Here is a 22748-nt window from a genome sequence, read left to right as displayed (position 1 = left end):
AGAGACGCGGACGTTATCAACACATCGCTAAGTAGACATCAAATGTGAGTGTAAAGTGTTGTGATTGTGTGAACATGTGAGTGTAAAGTGTTGTGATTGTGTGAAAATGTGCGAAAGAACCATAGCAAAGTATGAGGAGGAACTTTGTCCAACAAAAGAGGAGAAGGAGCGACAACATCAACTATGGACGCTATTTTCAAGAAACATCAAGTCAGGTTTGTTGACTTCTTACTCTCACATCTTTACTAACTTTATATTTGATTATTAACACTTTTCTTCAATAGATGCGTTGTCTTGTGGGGATGATGCAATGCTTTCATTTACATTCTTCATGAAAAGGAGACAGTTTGAGGTTGATGTTCCTCTCAGTTTGTAACAATGTGTGATTGATTGATTGAAGGAGTTATGAGAAGTTTGCATAGGAAAGGCTACACTTTCATCACGGTACACATTCACTGCTACAACAAAGCCTGAGATGGTTTCAGTTGAAATATATATTTTAACTCACACAGACAGAACACAAAGTATGCAGAAAGTAGCATTTAAAAGACAAAAATACTGCAAGAAAATTGCAGTAAAAGGGTTTGTCTATTCCCAGTTACGAGTAGCTACAACCTGTAATGCACACCTGGGCATTCTGCGGCCCGCGGGCCACATCCGGCCCTTTGTGCGTCCCTGTCCGGCCCGCGTGAGGCCAATCATAAATTACAAAATACATTTTAAAAAGTATCTATGTCGAGTGTGCAATACAACGGTGCTGCTTTTGTTTTGAAAAGCGTTATTTGTATTACTTCCGTGTGGACGTATGCGCGTGAGTGAATGTGAACAGCGGCAATCACAAATGACAAAATAAAGTTTAAAAAACATCTATGTCGTGCGCACAATACAACTGTGCTGCTTTTATTTTGAAAAGTGTTGCTAATGGGCGTATGTCCGTGTGTAACCTGTGAGTGAAGGTGCACAGCGACAAGTGATGCACGGTGTGACAGTCCGAACTGCCGTGCGGGTTCTCAGGATCATCCAGGGAAGACATTGTCGTGCGACAATTTAGACTTCTTTATTATTTCAATAACAGAGTCTTTTGCGTGCTTTTCAGCAGCTGTCTTTTCTTTCGTGAGCACACTAATGGTTTCCTTCCGTCCGCCGTCTGCTTTACAGCAGCACGTCGCCGTCGTTCGCGTGGTAGCAGAGGATGGTTTCCTCCCGTCCGCCGTCTTTCTCCGTGTCTCTCTCCTGATGTTCACATCTCTCGCCCTCTTATACGGTCCGAGAGGGTGATTGCACTGTCCACAGCTGCGCGCTCCACGCACCTTATGCTGATTGCGGCGTCGCTCACAGCGCGCCCCGCCTTGCCGCTCCCTCGTCCACGCCTCCTCGCCGCCATCTTGGAGCGGGCGCCGTCGGTCCACCGGCCCCGCCTCCCCACACACGGTTACCCCCGAGACGCTAAAAAGAGAAAAGTTGATGATGAATGGCGTGTTTTCAGCAAGACATGTACTGCCAAGTATTTCTTTACAGAAATTAAAGGTAAAGCCGTGTGCTTAATTTGTGGTACACAGCTTGCTGTGTTTAAAGAATATAATTTGAATCGCCACTACACGACAAAGCACGAGGAAAAATACCGTAATCTGTCCGATGAAGAGCACTCAAGGGAGGCTGATGCGTTGATGGTAAAACTGCAAACCCAACAAGGACTTTTTGCCATATTTCACACCCCCAGAATGCAGCCGTCAGGACAAGTTTCGTCATTTCTCACAAAATCGCCAGAAAAAGTAAGGCGTTTTCTGACGGAGAGTTTATTAAGGAGTGCTTATTGGACTCTGTTGCGTTGATATGCCCCGTAAACTTGGAGCTTCAGCTGAAGAACAAAACGGCCGACTTTGACTGTTTTTCGTTGGCTTTGGATGAGAGCTGCAATGTACGTGACACATATCTTACGGTATATCAAAAACAATATTGAGCAAAATTTAATTGAAATATTGTCGATGTGGCCCTCCAGCAGTGCTCGGGTTGCTCATGCGGCCACCGGTAAAAATTAATTGCCCACCCCTGCTGTAATGTCTTGTCAAAGCTGCTTTGAAGAAAGTAAGGGATTTACACTCCTTTATGGCTATTGATAGGAAGATCCACATGTTGGTGGTATAGCAGGCAAACAAATTGGAACCTTTTTTGGAGTGAGATCTGGTTGAATGTGATGTGTACAACTACCTCTGGTGTTATAATGGTCAATATATTTTGAAGTATCTAGACAGGTACATGGGTATTTTAATGATATGGTGTATCTTGTACACCATACCAACTGCAAGAAGATGTACTCTGTCGGCTACCAAGAGCCTTCCCACTTTAAGGAAATGGTTGGCTGAAAGGTGAGCCCGAGATGGATGGTTGAGTAGAAGCCCAATCATTTTGTTTTGGGCTGTCTGGAGTTTGTTTTTCAGGGCTTTTAAGGCGTCACGGTACCAAACATGAACTGTAGTCAAAGTGGGGTTAAATGAGTGCTTGTGTTAGAGTCTTAAGTGTATTTCTACCCACCAGCTGGGGGATCCTACTGTATAAGAACTAAGGTTGTATGGTATACCGGTATTAGTACTGGACCGCAATTATAATTAATCATATTCGGTACTATACCGCCTCTAAAAAGTACTACTTCTATGATTACATCAATATTTTTTGGCATCACAACATTTTCTTTCGTTTTTTAAACATGTATATTATGTTTATAAACTCAGGAAATACGTCCCTAGACACATGAGGACTTTGGATATGACCAATGTATGATCCTGTAACTACTTGGTATCAGATTGATACCCAAATTTGTGGTATCATCCAAAAATAATGTAAAGTATCAAAGAAGAGAAGAATAAGTGATTATTACATTTTAACAGAAGTGTAGATACAACATGTTAAAACATAAAATAAGCAGATATTAACAGTAAATGAACAAGTAGATTAATAATATTTTTTTTACTGTTTGTCCTTTATAATGTGTACAAAATAATAGGTAAATAAATGACACAATATGTTACTGCTGTTTACTTACTACTAAAAGTTCGGTATGGTTTCCTGCATGCCCCACTATGGACTGGACTCTCACTATTATGTTAGATCCACTATGGACTGGACTCTCACTATTATGTTAGATCCACTATGGACTGGACTTTTACTAATATGTTAGATCCACTATGGACTGGACTCTCACTATTATGTTAGATCCACTATGGACTGGACTTTCACTAATATGTTAGATCCACTATGGACTTGACTTTCACTAATATGTTAGATCCACAATGGACTTGACTTTCACTATTATGTTAGATCCACTATGGACTGGACTTTCACTAATATGTTAGATCCACTATGGACTGGACTTTTCACAATATTATGTCAGACCCAATCGACATCCATTGCTTTCGGTCTCCCCTAGAGGGGGGAGGTTACCCACATATGCGGTCCTCTCCAAGGTTTCTCATAGTCATTCACACCGACGTCCCACTGGGGTGAGTTTTTCCTTGCCCTTTATGTGGGCTCTGTACCGAGGATGTCAGAGAAGTAAGGCTATGGCTTATGTCAAAATTTGATTGATGGGGTCAAAGGTCAGGGGGGGGGTGTCAAAGGTCAAATTTTAAGATCAAATTTCAAGCGGAAGCGGCTAAGACCAGAAGTTGCTAAAACCGGAACCGGATGCTAAAACCAGAACCGGAAGTGGCTAAGACCAGAACCGGATGCTAAGACCGGATGTTGTTAAGACCGGAATTTGTAACATAAATGGGGTATTGTTTAATATTAATGACATCGCGAGAAGCATGTGGTTGTGGGGTTACAGAGGAAGTGCGCACGAGCAAGTCAGAATTTGGAACATGAATGGGGGTATTGTTGAATGACATCACGAGAAGCATGTGGTTGGGGGTTACAAAGGAGGAGGGGTGCACACGGATGCAATTTTCCATATACACTGACGAGTAAAGACTTTGTGAGTAGGCCGCTGAAATACGCCGCTGAAACTCGATTTAGCATGATTGACGAAAGTCCTGTGACCATCTATAAAAATAGTGTGTCGAAAACTTACCTCGACGCCCCTCAGAAAAGTAGGGTTTTTCTGAGTCGTACTCAGATGCCTCCGTCCGAGTCTTTGCGTGAGCAATGGGGTTTGGAAGCTCACGGGATGGATGGATCTTTTGGATACGTTTTCAGATACCAGACAGGGGATCTCTGCTTGTTCCAGCTGAAAAGAGACGGAAACCCTTTCTCGAACGTTTCATCGCTATCTACCGTGGATTGGGATGTGTTAAGTCTGGCTATGGACGATTTCCTGTGGCGTGATCCTTCTCCGGTCGATAAACGCGTAAAAGGAAGCTTGTCTACTTACCCGACGACGGCTGAGTTGAGCGAAAGAAGAATTCTGTTCAGCGCTACTTGGGAGAGGAAATCTTCGGCCTCGGGTCGTTGGTTTTTCCGAGCCAGTCTTCGTGCTCCTAAAATCACGTCGACCGAGCCCGACGTCTTTTCCCTGGAGACTTTCAACTCTGAACGCGGTGTGTTTACACCGGTTGTGGTCGTACCCATGGTGGCATGGCACGAGCGTATGGGGTAAATGAAGGAGAAGATAGACGTCCTGTTTCGAAGCAGTCGGAATTGGAAAAGCATGCTGACGTTGAAAAGAAAATTGTCCTTTGAGGACATACCCCCGGAGGAGGACGAAAGGACCACCCCCGCTTCAGTTTCGCCCAGACCCCTTTGATTCCAACACAGACACCAATCCACATCAGATCTCCCGCTTTTTTGGATCGGTAAAGAAAATGCCAAACAAGACAATTAGACGCGTAAAGACCTGCCTTATAGCACAGTCGGACAAACTCGAACCATCCATGAACATGACTGATGAACCATCCATGAACATGACTGATGAACCATCCATGAACATGACTGATGAACCATCCATGAACATGACTGATGAACCATCCATGAACATGACTGATGAACCATCCATGAACATGACTGATGAACCATCCACTTCCCCCACGAAACAATACATTTAGATTGGGGTATGTTGTTTCTTTATGGGCAAAGACGTTAATGTCTCTTGTTTTCACGTTAGCATTTCAGCTTGCGTGCTGGAACCAGTCATTCCGTGCAGTTATCAATAATTTTCATTCAAAATGGTAATACTAACCGTTTTACCATGGTTATCAATCATACCCTTTATTGTTTTATCCCTAGTGCCAACTAACAATAAAGATAGCAACTTTGTTCAGAAATATTTATTCATACCGTAAATGTGCTGTTCATTACGCTGTTACATGAATACTAATAACCCTTAAAGTTTTGTCCATTTTATAGCAATGAAAAGTGCTGATAAAAAACTAGTAATCAATGTTTTGAGGACGGTCAAAATAGCAGCAATGAATACAAACAAAACAACACCAAAGCTTTCTTTTGATGTGTTAAGAAAGCCGCACATACTGTATGTATATAGACAAAATTAGCTGGCAGACTTTGACTAAAAGCTTTTCTTTTGACTCAACACTCATGCACATAGCTTCAGGAATCCATCAGGAATACAAAACACATTAACGTCTTACAAACAACACGCGTTTTGCCTCTAACAATAAACACTCTAAAACATTTACAAATTAAAACATATAAAGAAAAACATATTTTAAAACTCATATAATAGTAAAACAATATTTATAATGTTTGTTCTGCTAAAGAAAGTATATTATATAGGTGTGTTGCTAATGTTTTATACATGTTTATTTATTTTAAATAACACTTTGTCAAAATATTTCAAGGTATTAGTTATTTTTGAGCACATTTGACAATTCCGTGATAACCGTGATATTTTGTTCACAATAACTGTGATATGATTTTATTTTTTAACATTTCTAATTCACATAAACTTGTGGCAATGACTCCATGTTTGTTTTGTGTTCTAACATTAGGGAAAGTCTGTATTGTTTATTATTGTTGTTTGGCACAGTTTATACCCAACACGCTACGCGTTTTATTGAAGTACATCACAGATTAACGCTCGGACATTTCCGAAATATTATGGGCCAGATTACTACACAGGATGATGGACCACACCATGCACATTAACATATGGTATGTAGCCCATGTCAGCTCATCACGGGTCTGTCGCAAGGGGAGGGAATGGCACAAAATCTTGCAATTTGGTTAAAAACAGTAAATTAGCTCCGCTTCTTCATACTCCTTTTCAGCTGTGTATCTTAACCGCTTCCGCTTGAAATTTGACCTTGAAATTTGAAATTTAACCTTGAAATTTGACCTTTGGCCTTTGACCTTTAGCCCCGGCCCCCTTGATCTTTGACCCCATCAATCAAATTTTGACATAAGCCGTAGCCTTACTTCTCTGATGTCGTTGTGGCTTGTGAAGTGATTTAGGGCTATATGAATAAACATTGATTGATTGATTGATTGAAAAGACAAGTTGTCTAGAATGTTCACTATTTTATTTAAGGACAAACTTGCAATAATAAACATATGTTTAATGTACCCTAAGATTTTTTTTGTTAAAATAAAGCCAATAATACCCTTTTTTGTGGTAACGAAAAGTATCGAAATACATTTTGGTGTCAAAATATTGGTATCGGGACAACACTAGTAAGAACAGAATTTGTCGGTTGATTCTTTGACTACCTTAGTAGTAATTTTTTCACTGGAGAGATTAGTCGCTACGATGCAGCCAAGATAGGTCATCTCATTTTTGTTTGGTATAATATTGTCACCCACTTTGACTTTGACTACTTTTCTGAGGTTAGGAATTGACCCAAAAACCTGTGTACTTGCAAGTACCAGGCGAGTCTGAATGTGCCAGTTTGTCATTGAAAGCCTTGCTAGTCTAGGTCTTAAGGATTGTAGCTTTGCTTGTTTTGTGGCTCTCAGCTGCAGTTTATGTTCTTTACGGATACAGAAAATCATGAAATGATCACTTAAGCCGCATACAGTAGTTTCACTTGTGGTGATCTTAGACTGGTCAGAAGTAACAACGAGGTCTATGAAGGTTTAAAAGGACTCACTCACCTTGGTAGTTTGCTTAATGAGCTAAGTGAGACAATGTTGGTGGCACAGCTTAGTGAAGGTTTTAAAAATGGGTGCATCCTTTCAGGACATATCTGTGTTCCAGTCCCCAAGAAGATGTAAACCTGTATCAACATGTTTACACAAAACTCACACTCACCAAATACATGTTATACTGTAATCACATCTAATTAAAGTTATAATTTCACTTCCTGATTCTGACTTACATGCAACAATAAGTGAAAGTAAACATTTATTTTCAATAACCAAAGTAGTCAACGCTTGAATTATTAAAACAACATAAAGGTGAGTGGCTTTTTGTCAGCGTGTCGTAGATGGTCTCCAATTCCTAAAGAGGAATTGTTGATGGAGATACTCCATAAAAACACCACATAGTAAAACATGTTTTTGTTAAAAGTTCCTTCTGGCCCAGCCAACAAAATGACCACCCAAAAGTATTCTGCATGATAACAAAAACATACCATGAATGTTTTTTCAAGTGATTTTGGAATTAGATTTTTTTATTTCCATGATATTTAAGTTATGGTAATGACAATCTCAATATTTACACACTTTACATCAGTGAAGTTAAGAATGTCTCAATCAATGCTGCCTCGTACTTATAAAACTTTTCAAATTGACTCCCATCAAATTTCCAAGTCTGTTTTTGTACTCACTGTACCACTTTTTAATTAATTTTAGGACAAAAGGTGCTATTTCCTGTGTTTTAATGGTTGTTTTGCTACACACTTTTAACACAACACAGGAAAGAACACAAATAATCTCATTGTGTTAACAGTTTCAGTCCAAAACTATTTATATTATCTTTTTATCTCTTATCATTTATCTTATTTACTTATTTACCCAACAGACGTCCAGCAGCCCCCCCACATGAAAGAGGAAGAGGAGGATCCACACATGAAAGAGGAAGAGGAGGGAGGGTGTCCTGTAGGGCAGGAGGAGGATGATGTCAGCAAGTTTCCACTGACTGTTGTCTCTGTGAAGACTGAAGAGCATGAAGACAAAGCACCTGAGTCCTCACAGCTTCATCACAGTCCAAGTAAGCACATATCATTTTATTCTCAGGGCATTCAATCCATCACAACTGGACTGTTCACTTTGTCTTAGAAGACTCATCCAAGTAGGCTTCATCACTTCATGCTCATACACTTCAAGTCTTAAATCTAATCATTGCAATTTAGAGGGGAACTGCACTTTTTGGGGGAATTTTTTTATCGTTCACAATCATTATAAAAAACACGATGGTGGATATATATATAAACAAAAAATCAAATTCTAACTAGGGCTGGGCGATATGGCCTTTTATCAATATCTCGATAATTTTAGGCCATTTTGCGATACACCATATATATGTGGATATGTTTAGTCCATGTCACGATACACCATATATATGTGGATATGTTTAGTCCATGTCACGATACACCATATATATGTGGATATGTTTAGTCCATGTCACCATACACCATATATATGTGGATATGTTTAGGCCATGTCACGATACACCATATATATGTGGATATGTTTAGTCCATGTCACGATACACCATATATATGTGGATATGTTTAGGCCATGTCACGATACACCATATATATGTGGATATGTTTAGTCCATGTCACCATACACCATATATATCTGGATATGTTTAGGCCATGTCACGATACACCATATATATGTGGATATGTTTAGGCCATGTCACGATACACCATATATATGTGGATATGTTTAGGCCATGTCACGATACACCATATATATGTGGATATGTTTAGTCCATGTCACGATACACCATATATATGTGGATATGTTTAGTCCATGTCACGATACACCATATATATGTGGATATGTTTAGTCCATGTCACCATACACCATATATATGTGGATATGTTTAGTCCATGTCACGATACACCATATATATGTGGATATGTTTAGTCCATGTCACCATACACCATATATATGTGGATATGTTTAGTCCATGTCACGATACACCATATATATGTGGATATGTTTAGTCCATGTCACCATACACCATATATATCTGGATATGTTTAGGCCATGTCACGATACACCATATATATGTGGATATGTTTAGGCCATGTCACGATACACCATATATATGTGGATATGTTTAGGCCATGTCACGATACACCATATATATGTGGATATGTTTAGTCCATGTCACGATACACCATATATATGTGGATATGTTTAGTCCATGTCACGATACACCATATATATGTGGATATGTTGCCTTAGCCTTGAATGAACACTTGATGCATATAATCACAGCAGTATGATGATTCTATGTGTCCACATTAAAACATTCTTCTTCATACTGCATTAATATATGCTACTTTTAAACTTTCATGCAGAGAGGGAAATCACAACTAAGTCAATTTAGCAAAAGTGTATTTATTAAACAGTTATTAAGTAGTGACACAAACATTCATGTCATTTCAAAACAGAAAGTGCAAGATTGTCAGAGACATTTTAAAACAAGCTATTAGTGCACTTTTGTGCATGATGTCACTAAGATGACATATCAAAACAACACTAAATTAAAGTGCGCTTTTTGTACAGAACGCCACTACAATAGTTTAAAACAAATAAAGTGCACTTTTGTGCATGATGTCACACAAGATATTTCAATAAGTGTCACATAAAAATGAGCTGCATAATAGGAAATCAAATAGTGTATGTCCTTCACTATGTGGTAGGTTCCTGCGGACGTTATCTCCTTCTGTTGTTGACTATTTGTTTGATACGGTGTTGATCTGGAAATGCCGGACGATGGACCCCGTGCTGTTTGTTTTGGGAATTAATTATTCCTTCATTTGTTACCAGATTGGCACCTTCTTTCTCTCTCGTATTACCACTAGCACCACAGCTAATGCTACCATGCCGCTACCTGTCTGCTCCGTGAGAGTGTATGACGTTGCACACGTGACAGTATGTGACGTATATAAGAAGGTGCGCTTGTTTTATGTCTCTGTGAGAAGGATGGACAAGAAAGAGTGAGAAGAGCCTGTAGTGTAATGCCTGCAGCTAAAAGCAACTGTGTGAGAACGTATACTCCAATATCACCATATAGTCATTTTCTATATCGCACAGAGACAAACCCACGATATATCCAGTATATTTCATACATCACCCAGCCCTAATTCTAACTCATAAATGTAAATAAAAGTCCACTTGCAATGGAGCCAATGGGAGGTCCTCTATAACCATCCAAAATACACCAACAATACTCCATTTGCATTTTGTGGCTTGAATGTCCACCAAGTGTTAGTTGACTTGACTTGACTTTGACTTTATTTGGAACATGCAAGCATACAACATGATACATCACACATGCATGCATACAACATGATACATCACACATGCATGCATACAACATGATACATCACACATGCATGCATACAACATGATGCATCACACATGCACGCATACAACATGATACATCACACATGCATGCATACAACATGATACATCACACATGCATGCATACAACATGATACATCACACATGCATGCATACAACATGATACATCACACATGCATGCATACAACATGATACATCACACATGCAAGCATACAACATGATACATCACACATGCATGCAAACAACATGATACATCACACATGCATGCATACAACATGATACATCACACATGCATGCATACAACATGATACATCACACATGCATGCATACAACATGATACATCACACATGCATGCATACAACATGATACATCACACATGCATGCATACAACATGATACATCACACATGCATGCATACAACATGATACATCACACATGCCTGCATACAACATGATACATCACACATGCCTGCATACAACATGATACATCACACATGCATGCATACAACATGATACATCACACATGCATGCATACAACATGATACATCACACATGCATGCATACAACATGATACATCACACATGCATGCATACAACATGATACATCACACATGCATGCATGCAACATGATACATCACACATGCATGCATACAACATGATACATCACACATGCATGCATACAACATGACGCATCACACATGCATGCATACAACATGACACATCACACATGCATGCATACAACATGATACATCACACATGCATGCATACAACATGATACATCACACATGCATGCATACAACATGATACATCACACATGCAAGCATACAACATGACACATCACACATGCATGCAAACAACATGATACATCACACATGCATGCATACAACATGACACATCACACATGCATGCATACAACATGATACATCACACATGCATGCATACAACATGATACATCACACATGCATGCATACAACATGATACATCACACATGCATGCATACAACATGATACATCACACATGCATGCATACAACATGATACATCACACATGCATGCATACCACATGATACATCACAATTTCCAGTTTGTCTTTTCAACATGTTGGAAAAGGAATAGGAAGAAGCAGAGTTTATTTAATCCTACCACTTTTCTTTTACATAACAGTTGCTAAAACTTTTGTTGACTTCCTGTTCTCAATGTATCCACAATATACTCCATAAGTAATCACAATAAAAATAAATCAATAATAATGAGTGAAGTAAGTTATATTTCATATGGTGAGATGAGTAAGATGATGTAGAAAATGAATGATGGATGAAATAAATTGAGAATGTTTATCATGGTTCTTCTTCTTTGTACTTTGTAAACACTTTAAGTGTGAAGAGTTTCTTGAAGTGGATCATATTAGTACATTGTTTGATTGCTTTGCTTAATCCATTCCATCATTTAATTCCACATACTGATATACTGAAGGTCTTAAGTGCTGTACGTGCATACAAAATGTTTTAAATTACATTTTTCTCTAAGATTATATTTCTCCTCTTTAGTTGAGAATTGTTGTATATTCTTGGCTAGCAGGTTATAGTTTGCTTCGTGTATCATTTTAGCTGTTGGCAAATTCACTATGTGGTGGAATTTCAGTATTTTTGATTCAATAAATAAAGGGTTTGTATGTTGTCTATATCCAACATGATGTATTATTATAACTGATCTTTTTTGTAACACAGTTAATGAATGAAGTGTACTTTTGTAGTTATTTCCCATATTTCTACACAATAAGTCAGATATGTAACACTAGTGAGCAGTAGAGAATATGAAGTCATTTTTGGTCTAGAACATGTTTTGCTTCATTCGTTATTGACGTGTTTCTTGCTACTTTATGTTGTATATTTTTTACATGAGATTTCCAGTTCAATTTATCATCAATTATTATACCTAGAAATTTGGTTTCATTTACTCTTTCAATTTCTATTCCGTCTATTTGTATTTGTGTTTGACTTTCTCTTCTACTGTTACCAAATAGCATTATTTTAGTTTGACTGAGATTCAAAGATTGTCAAAGCATCTTTTTAATGTGTTAATTTCTTCTGTTATTATTTGTATTATCTTCTGTTTGTTCTCTCCTGAACAAAACACTGTTGTATCATCCGCAAATAGTACTAACTTTAAATATTTTGTAACTTTACAAATGTCATTTATATAGAGATTGAATAATTTAGGTCCTAGTATTGATCCCTGAGGTACACCACAGGATATATTTAGTGTTGTAGAAGTGTGTTGGCCTAGCTTCACGTATTGTTTCCTGTTGGTTAAATAACTTCTAAGTTTTTTGATGAAAATATTGTGATTAATTGTGTCAAATGCTTTAGTTAGATCCAACAACACTGCGGCTGCACATTTTTTTTTACTATCTATTGCATTACTAATTTCTTCTGTCATTTCAATTAAAGCCATTGAAGTTGAAATATTAGCTGTGTATCCATATTGGTTCTCTTCTAGTATTCTATGTTTGTTTGTAAAACTCTCTAATCTGTTATTGGACACTTTTTCAATGATTTTAGGAAACTGTGGAAGTAAAGAAACAGGTCTATAATTTGTAAATTGGTGTTTGTCTCCAGTCTTATAAATTGGTGCAACTATAACTATTTTCATTTTGTTTGGGTATTTGAAATGATAGGTTACTAATAAACATGAATGGTCCTGAGATCTCTTCTAGAACCTTTTTTATGGTTTCCATATCAATTCCATTACAATCAGTTGAAATCTTAGATTACAGGATTATAACTATTTCCTCCTGTGTCACATTACTGAGGAACATGGAGTTGGGATTTGGCTCTATGGTATCATTATAGTCCTCAATTGAAACTGGGTCTGGAATCCTTTCTTCCAATTTTGGTCCAATATTTACAAAGAAATTATTGAAGCTTTCAACTACTTCCTTCATGTTGTCATTATTTGTGTTTCCGTCTAAGAAGTATTGGGGGTAATCTCCGCAAATATAAACTTTGGCTTCAGCCTATTCCTTTTTCCGTCATTCTTTTTCTTTTCTTTTTGTGTGTAAATGTGTATGATTGTTAAATATGTATCATCTGTACTGTTAAACTGGTCACACAGAATGGTTGATGGTTGATTATATGATGGAAATAAACTTATTCCATGAAAAAAAAAAACATATGGGACGCGGGTTGTCTTACGTCAGCACCAGAAGTGGTAAAATCAGCTGCTCACCTGGCAGGTTTTTTGGGGATGAATAGGGAAGTCCTTCTTTAGCTGCCGTCTTGTTTTATCATATATTGCTGCCTTTGCACCTGTCAATGTTCACTTTTGTATGCACATTAAATCAACAACAAATCTTGACTTTGGAGCAATGTTCACAGACTCTAGTATTTGGCTCTCTATTAGATGTGACAGTGCCTACCTCTTTAGGACCACCCTTTCTAGATATATAAAGATGTGTATTTACAACATATACATACTATGCAAATATAAAAAAGGTAAGCTTTTAGTTAAAGACATGCAGCTGGGGATAGGTTGATTGGCAACACTAAATTGGCCCTAGTGTGTGAACGTGAGTGTGAATGTTGTCTATCTGTGTTGGCCCTGCGATGAGGTGGCGACTTGTCCAGGGTGTACCCCGCCATCCGCCCGATTGTAGCTGAGATAGGCTCCAGCGCCCCCCGCGACCCCGAAGGGAATAAGCGGTAGAAAATGGATGGATGGATTTTAGTTAATTTTAATAAGTTTTGTTTTAAATGTTTTGTTTGTAATTGTTTTTTAATCTTCATTATTTACTTCGTTATTACAGTATGTCTCTATATACATATTTATTTTATACATTTTGGCCAAAGGAGGCACATTTCAATTTCTTACTCACACTTGTTATTCCATATGTTGACCAGAGGGGGATGAATAGGGAAGTCCTTCTTTAGTCCTTCAATAGCTGCCGTCTTGTTTTATCATATATTGCTGCCTTTGCACCTGTCAATGTTAGTTTTTTATGCACATTAAATTCAACAAAAAATCCTGACTTTGGAGCAATATTAATGGACTCTAGTATTTGGCTCGCTATTAGATGCAATGTTATTGGGACCATGATTTATGTCATCACTTGTTCACACCTCCTCATATGGAAGATACTTTTCCTTCTTCATGTCTCAATAAGGGTAGAAATACAAGAGGAAATACATGAATGCATACAGTGGAGTGTGGATTCAATAAATAAAGTGTTTGTATGTTCTCTATATCCAACATTATGTATCAGTCTAATTGATCTTTTTTGTAACACGGTTAGTGAATGTAGCGCACATTTGTAGTAATTTCCCATATTTCTGCACAATAAGTCAGATATGTAACACTAGTGAGCAGTAGAGAATAGGAAGTCATTTTTGACCCAGGACGTATTTTGCTTTATTCATTTTGAAATGTTTTTTGCCACCTTATGTTGTATGTTTTGTATATGAGATTTCCAGTTCATTTGATCATCTATTAATACTCCCAAAAATCTGGTTTCTTTTACCCTTTCAATGTCTACTCTGTCTATTTAAAGTTAAAGTACCAATGATTGTCACACACACACCAGGTGTGGTTAAATTTGTCCTCTGCATTTGACCCATCCCCTTGTTCACCCCCTGGGAGGTGAGGGGAGCAGTGGGCAGCAGCGGTGCCGCGCCCGGGAATCATTTTTGGTGATTAAACCCCCAATTCCAACCCTTGATGCTGAGTGCCAAGCAGGGAGGTAATGGGTCCCGTTTTTATAGTCTTTGGTATGACTCGGCCGGGGTTTGAACTCACAACCTACCCATCTCAGAGCGGACACTCTATTTGTATTTGTAAATTATGCTCTTTTCTACTGTTACCAAATACACTATTTTAGTTTTACTGAGACTCAAAGATAGTCTGTTTTTGTCAAACCATTTTTTTAATTTGTCCATTTCTTCTGTTATTATTTGTATTATCTTCTCTGTGTTCTCTCCTGAACAGAAAGCAGTTGTGTCGTCTGCAAATAAAACTAACTTTAAGTCCTTTGTAACTTTAAAAATGTCATCTATATAAAGATTAAACAATCTTGGTCCCAGTATTGATCCCTGGGGTACACTACAAGATATATCTAGCCGTGTTGACATATTTTCACCCATCTTCACATATTGCTTCCTGTTGGTTAAATAGCTTCTTACCCAGTTCAAGACCAAACCTCTGATGCCATATCCTTCTAGTTTTGTTATTAATATACAAACCCCGTTTCCATATGAGTTGGGAAATTGTGTTAGATGTAAATATAAACGGAATACAATGATTTGCAAATCCTTTTCAAGCCATATTCAATTGAATGCACTACAAAGACAACATATTTGATGTTCAAACTCATAAACTTTATTTATTTTTTTGCAAATAATAATTAACTTAGAATTTCATGGCTGCAACACGTGCCAAAGTAGTTGGGAAAGGGCATGTTCACCACTGTGTTACATGGCCTTTCCTTTTAACAACACTCAGTAAAGGTTTGGGAACTGAGGAGACACATTTTTGAAGCTTCTCAGGTAGAATTCTTTCCCATTCTTGCTTGATGTACAGCTTAAGTTCTTCAACAGTCCGGGGGTCTCCCTTCTGCTATTTTAGGCTTCATAATGCGCCACACATTTTCAATGGGGGACAGGTCTGGACTACAGGCAGGCCAGTCTAGTACCCACACTCTTTTACTATGAAGCCACGTTGATGTAACACGTGGCTTGGCATTGTCTTGCTGAAATAAGCAGGGGCGTCCATGGTAACGTTGCTTGGATGGCAACATATGTTGCTCCAAAACTTGTATGTACCTTTCAGCATTAATGGCGCCTTCACAGATGTGTAAGTTACCCATGTCTTGGGCACTAATACACCCCCATACCATCACACATGCTGGCTTTTACACTTTGCGCCTATAACAATCCGGATGGTTCTTTTCCTTTTTGATCCGGAGGACACGACGTCCACAGTTTCCAAAAACAATTTGAAACGTGGACTCGTCAGACCACAGAACACTTTTCCACTTTGTATCAGTCCATCTTAGATGAGCTCAGGCCCAGCGAAGCTGAAGGCGTTTCTGGGTGTTGTTGATAAATGGTTTTCGCCTTGCATAGGAGAGTTTTAACTTGCACTTACAGATGTAGCGACCAACTGTAGTTACTGACAGTGGGTTTCTGAAGTGTTCCTGGGCCCATGTGGTGATATCCTTTACACACTGATGTCGCTTGTTGATGCAGTACAGCCTGAAGGATGGAAGGTCACGGGCTTAGCTGCTTACGTGCAGTGATTTCTCCACATTCTCTGAACCCTTTGATGATATTACGGAGCGTAGATGGTGAAATCCCTAAATTCCTTGCAATAGCTGCTTGAGAAAGGTTTTTCTTAAACTGTTCAACAATTTGCTCAGGCATTTGTTGACAAAGTGGTGACCCTCGCCCCATCCTTGTTTGTGAATGACTGAGCATTTCATGGAATCTACTTTTATACCCAATCATGGCACCCACCTGTTCCCAATTAGCCTGTTCACCTGTGGGATGTTCCAAATAAGTGTTTGATGAGCATTCCTCAACTTTATCAGTATTTATTGCCACCTTTCCCAACTTCTTTGTCACGTGTTGCTGCCATCAAATTCTAAAGTTAATGATTATTTGCAAAAAAAAAAAAAAGTTTATGAGTTTGAACATCAAATATGTTGTCTTTGTAGCATATTCAACTGAATATGGCTTGAAAAGGATGTGCAAATCATTGTATTCCGTTTATATTTACATCTAACACAATTTCCCAACTCATATGGAAACGGGGTTTGTAACATGATTGTGTCAAATGCTTTAGTTAAGTCCATGAATACTGCGGCCGCACATTCTTTACCATGTATTGCATTGCTCATTTTCTCTGTTATTTGGATAAATGCTATCCATGTTGAGATATTAGCTGTGAATTCTGGTGTGTAGTTAGTAAACTGGTGTATGTCTCCATTCTTATAAATTGGTACGACTTTTGCAATTTTAATTTTGTCAGGGAATTTGCCGGTTAGAAATGATACGTTGCTGATATATGTCAGAGGTTCTGAAATGTCTTCTATAACCTTTTTTATGGTTACCATATCTATTCCATGACAGTCGCTTGAGGTCTTGGATTTACATTATTTTACAATTTTAATTATTTCTTCTTTTGTCACGTTCTTAAGAAACATGGAATTGGGATTTCTGTCTATGAGCGCACTCAAGTCCTCAACTGATCCATCATCTGCATTTGGAAATCTTTGTTCCGCATTTTTTCCGATATTAACAAAGTAATCATTAAAACGTTCAACTATTTGGTTCATATTGTCATTTTTTGTATTTCCATGTAGAAAGTACTGGGGGTAATCTTTCTTAGCAGCATTTTTAATGATGCTATTTAGGATGTTGCTCTCATGTTGTTTCTGTTCTTCTTTAATAATTGTCTGTAGTATTCCTTCTTACATGTTCCTAGTATACCAATTAGCTTGTTTTTATATTTCTTATACTTATTTTCTGCCTCTATAGATGTCTGAGTTATTAATATTCCATATAATGTCTTTTTTTTGTGACAAGCATTTTTCAGTCCTTTTGTCATCCATGGTTGGTTGTTTTTATTTTGCTTCTTACTAACTTCTTTCCATGGACAACATAAACATTGATATTATACATGTGGGCCAATATATATATATATATAAATGCTATTAAATGTAGCTTTGATGTGGCAAGCTACTTTTGCAGTGTAGCTTGTAGTGTAGCTTGCTACAATTCTCTGAGGATAGCTTAGCTACATTTAATTGAGAGTAACTTATAGCTTAGCTTACTACATTGTCCAGGTAGCTTGCCCATCAGAATCAGAATCAGAATAGTTTTATTGCCATTGTTTGAGAACGGGTTCACAAACTAGGAATTTTTACACATATAACACAGATTTGGTATAAGAGCTGTAACTGAGCTATCAGATCTTGTTATAGACTTAGAAGGAATTCAAGGAATTCAAGGAGCTACTGTTAGGAGTTATTGTTCATGTGCCTGATGGCCGAGGGGAAAAAACTGTTCAGGTGGCGTTAGGTGTGGGTCTGGATGGACCATAGTCTCCTGGGTGAGAAGAGTCAGCTGTGATCCAACCCACACGCCTCCTGGTCCTGGAGAAGAACAAGTCCTGGAGGGATGGGAGCTTGCAGCCAATCACCTTCTCAGCAGCACGTACTATCCTGGACTGTGGCGCCGGGGAACCACACGGTGATGGAGGAGGTCAGGATGGACTCGATGATGGCTGAGTAAAACTGCACCAGCACCTCGGTCGGCACCTTAAGTTTCCTCAGCTGCCGCAGGAAGTACATCCTCTGCTGGGCCTTCTTGATGAAGAGCCTGATGGTCGGCTCCCACTTGAAGTCTTGGGTGATGGTGGTGCCCAAAAAACGGAAGGAGTCCACAATGGAGACGGGGGTGGGAGAGTCAATCAGGGTGAGGGGGGATGGTGGGGCTGTGACTTTCCTGAAGTCCATGATCATTTCCACTGTTTTCTGGGCGTTCAGCTCCAGGTTGTTGTGGCTGCACCAGGACGCCAGCCGGTCCACCTCTCTCCTGTAGGCGGACTCATCGCCATCCGAGATGAGCCCGATGAGGGTAGTGTCATCCGCAAACTTGAGCAGTTTTACGGACTGGTGACTGGAGGTGCAGCAGTTTGTATACAGGGAGAAGAGCAAGGGGGAGAGTACACAGCCCTGAGGAGTACCAGTGTTCGTGGTTCGACTGTCCGAGACATTCTTCCCCAGCCGCACGTGCTGTCTTTGGTCTGTCAGGAAGTCAATGATCCAACTGCAGAGGGAGTCGGGCACGCTGAGCTGGTAGAGCTTGTTTCGTAGCAGTCCAGTGAGGATGGTGTTGAAGGCAGAGCTAAAGTCCACAAACAGGATCCTAGCGTAGCTTCCTGGGGAGTCCAGATGCTCCAGGATGAAGTGGAGGGCCAGGTTCACTGGATCATCCACAGACCTGTTGGCTCTGTAGGCGAACTGCAGTGGGTCCAGGAGGGGGGCTGTGATGTCCTTGAGGTGGGGCAGGACCAAGCGCTCAAAGGACTTCATGACCACAGACGTCAGCGCAACCGGCCTGTAGTCATTAAGTCCTGTGATCCTTGCTTTCTTGGGGACAGGGACAATGGTGGAGGTCTTAAAGCAGGACGGCACGCGGCATAACTCCAGAGAGGTGTTAAAAATGTCAGTGAAGACAGGAGCCAGCTGATCCGCACAGTGTCTGAGAGTGGAGGGGGAGACACCATCTGGCCCGGGGGCCTTCCGCGTATTCAGCTTCAAGAACTGCCTATTGTCTATTTGGCCTAGCTCACATATCAATAGTTTGAATACTGCAAACTTCAATACAGTAACACCTCATTTGTTCTGCAGACGTCCAGCGGGTGTCAGCGGGGAGTTATGAAGAGGAGTGGCACACCAGTGTGGGACAGAAGGAGCTACAGGCCCCCTCCCACATTAAAGAGGAGCAGCTTCATGATGAAGATGAAGCTCAGTCCTTACAGCTTCATCACAGTCAAAGTGAGGAGAACAGAGGGGCGGAGCTTGTAAGTCAACACATCACAGAAGCTGGCGGAGAGCATTGTGAAGATATAAAGTCAGAACCAGACAGCATCTTTGCTCCACTGTCAGACATGGACCACATGATGTCACACTCTTCTGATCACAGTGACCACATCCAAAAACCTTTGGAGAGTAAAGATGACTCTAAAGGTGATACGAGACATCACACTAACAACAAACACTTTGACTGCTCTCAATGTGGGAAGTCATTTAGACAGAAGTGTCATTTTACAGTACACATGAGAATACATACTGGAGAGAAACCTTTTACTTGCTCTGTTTGTAAGAAGAGTTTCTCCACAAAACCTCAAATGACCACACACATGAGAATACACACTGGAGAGAAACCTTTTACTTGCTCTGTTTGTAAGAAGAGATTCTCCACGAAACCTAACATGATCACACACATGAGAACACACACTGGAGAGAAACCTTTTCTTTGCTCAGCTTGTGCTAAAAGATTCAACACTAAGAATAGCATGATATTACACATGAGAACACACACAGGTGAGCAACATTTTACTTGCTCTGTTTGTGCTAAAAGATTCAACACTAAGAATGACATGATATTACACATGAGAACACACACAGGTGAGAAACCTTTTACTTGCTCTGTTTGTAAGAAGAGTTTCTCCACAAAACCTAACATGACCAGACACATGAGAACACACACTGGAGAGAAACCTTTTTGTTGCGCAGCTTGTGCTAAAAGATTCAACGCTAAGAGGGACATGATAGTACACATGAGAACACACACTGGTGAGAAACCTTTTACTTGCTCTGTTTGTCAGAAGAGTTTCTCCACAAAGCAACGCATGACCACACACATGAGAACGCACACTGGAGAGAAACCGTTTAGTTGCGCTGTGTGTGTTAAAAGGTTCAGGTTTAAGTATCAGGTGAGTAAACACAAGTGTGAAACAGTCATGGAAGCTGCAGGGATTTAAAAACACTTAAACAGTGATTGTGCTAAATGTAGTTTAAAAACACAGCATGTTTAATAAGAATGTATATTTGATGTTGTATGTAGTGCTTCTCATCTTCTAGTCTTATATGTTGTCCTGTAATTACTTTATAAGTTGTGTGCATTTATTGAATATTATATATGTAGCTACTTTTTTTTCTCATCTTTGAAGAATCTTATTATTTTCATTGTTTTTTTTTCACACATTTTTTCCATTGCATTTTATTGATGTTATTATCCAATTAAAAGTATGAATGAATAAAATGGTCAACATAATGTGGACTTTGGTAGATTAGCAGCATTCTTACATTATGGATGTTAACTACTGCAAAACATCAACAAAGAAGAAAAATGCTGAAGTTAACAACACATCACTGAACTTTAGAGCCATCGTGAGTGGAGTTGCTTGTTTTTATTGCTGCATTTGTACTTATTTCACCTCACATCTTCACTTTTAATCCTAAAGTCTTCTTCAAATATATTGTTGTAGGCTTCTAACATTTGTGTTTCTGATGTGTGTGTAGTCTGTGGAAAGGGTTGTTGTCCCTTGTGGATCCAATTGTTCACTTGCACAGATACATCTTCATCATCATCATCACCGGTCCAATACTGGACGAAACCTTAGCAGTAATGTTTTAATATAAGTGTGACCTTTTTATTCCTGGATAATAAGACTATAAACACAGATTTAAGCACTGCATTAGAGTGCTTCGTGTGGTACTCCAACTCGCCACACTGAGAAGTGGGGGCGATCATGAGCTAGCAGATGCATGTTGCTATCATGTTTTATCAGCGACGAAGACAGCATTTGTGCTTACTTTTTGTCAGATCCAAGTATTAATGTTCTGCTGAATAAATGAATCACTATGGCTGCCAATATAAATGATTATTTATATATTTAAGATTAAATACTTTCCTTAACAGGTAAGAAAATTACACCACAAAAAGTGAAACAGCAGCAGGACCCAGTAAATATTTTCTTAATTTACTAATTAATTAATTATAAAGAGTAACATGACAGTGGAAATTTCACAAGACTTCACTTAAAACTGGTAATTGGGAATGCTACATAAAATATTTTAGTGATGTTTAAGATGCAGATGAAGGAGGTGGCACCGTGCAGTAAAAAAAGGGATATTTATTGATAAAAGAACAAAAAGCGAGAGAACAGGGAACTATGAAGAAAACAAAACAAACCCAGCAAAACACTCACAGGAAATGTGGAGCAGATGGCGTCCACAAAGTACGTGCGTACTACAGATTGGCATCAAAAAGGATAGTCATTGGTCACCCGTGAACAAAGAATAATGTCCGGACAATGAAGGTGGAAAAAGGATCAATTTAAATAGTCTTGATTGCAAACCAGATGTGACAAATGGACTCTCAGAAATGAGCTGAGCCAAGATTGACACCCTGGATAATGAGGGATAAGCAATCTAGTGTCATGTCAGCACACTGTGACTGGAAGGCAGGATTGTTGTCTTTTATGTGGAGGCTACAGTCCGCATGAGAGAAGTGAGTACTACTTCTATCAATACAACTACTCTTACTTCATTAACATGTATTTTTTTACTTACAAATTATTAACTTTATTATTTTATTTTTTTATAGACATCCAGCATCAGACATTCTTATCCATTACATCATGTTTGCATACATCATACATCTATTGTCTGCCCTAAAGGTCAAAATATTATTTTTGTTTATTTCCCAACGATGACACCCCACCCCTCCCACCCCAAAAAAGAGAAACAGCACAA

The 22748-nt window shown here is 39.0% G+C and overlaps 1 protein-coding gene across 1 annotated transcript; it reads left to right on the top strand.

The window, feature by feature from the left end:
- LOC133639745 (gastrula zinc finger protein XlCGF57.1-like) lies at positions 1–21787 on the top strand. Its single transcript, XM_062033329.1, has 4 exons — positions 1–27; positions 118–215; positions 7910–8098; positions 19836–21787. Exons 3-4 carry the CDS (start codon positions 7930–7932, stop codon positions 20969–20971), a joined length of 1305 nt encoding a protein of 434 aa, XP_061889313.1. The 5' UTR covers positions 1–27; positions 118–215; positions 7910–7929; the 3' UTR covers positions 20972–21787.
- Positions 21788–22748: the final 961 nt, after the last annotated feature.

Source organism: Entelurus aequoreus, linkage group LG22 (assembly GCF_033978785.1).
Source record: "Entelurus aequoreus isolate RoL-2023_Sb linkage group LG22, RoL_Eaeq_v1.1, whole genome shotgun sequence".
Classification (NCBI taxonomy): domain Eukaryota; kingdom Metazoa; phylum Chordata; class Actinopteri; order Syngnathiformes; family Syngnathidae; genus Entelurus; species Entelurus aequoreus.
The sequence above is the reverse complement of the archived record's forward strand: the minus strand, read 5'-3'. Positions and strand labels throughout refer to the sequence as shown.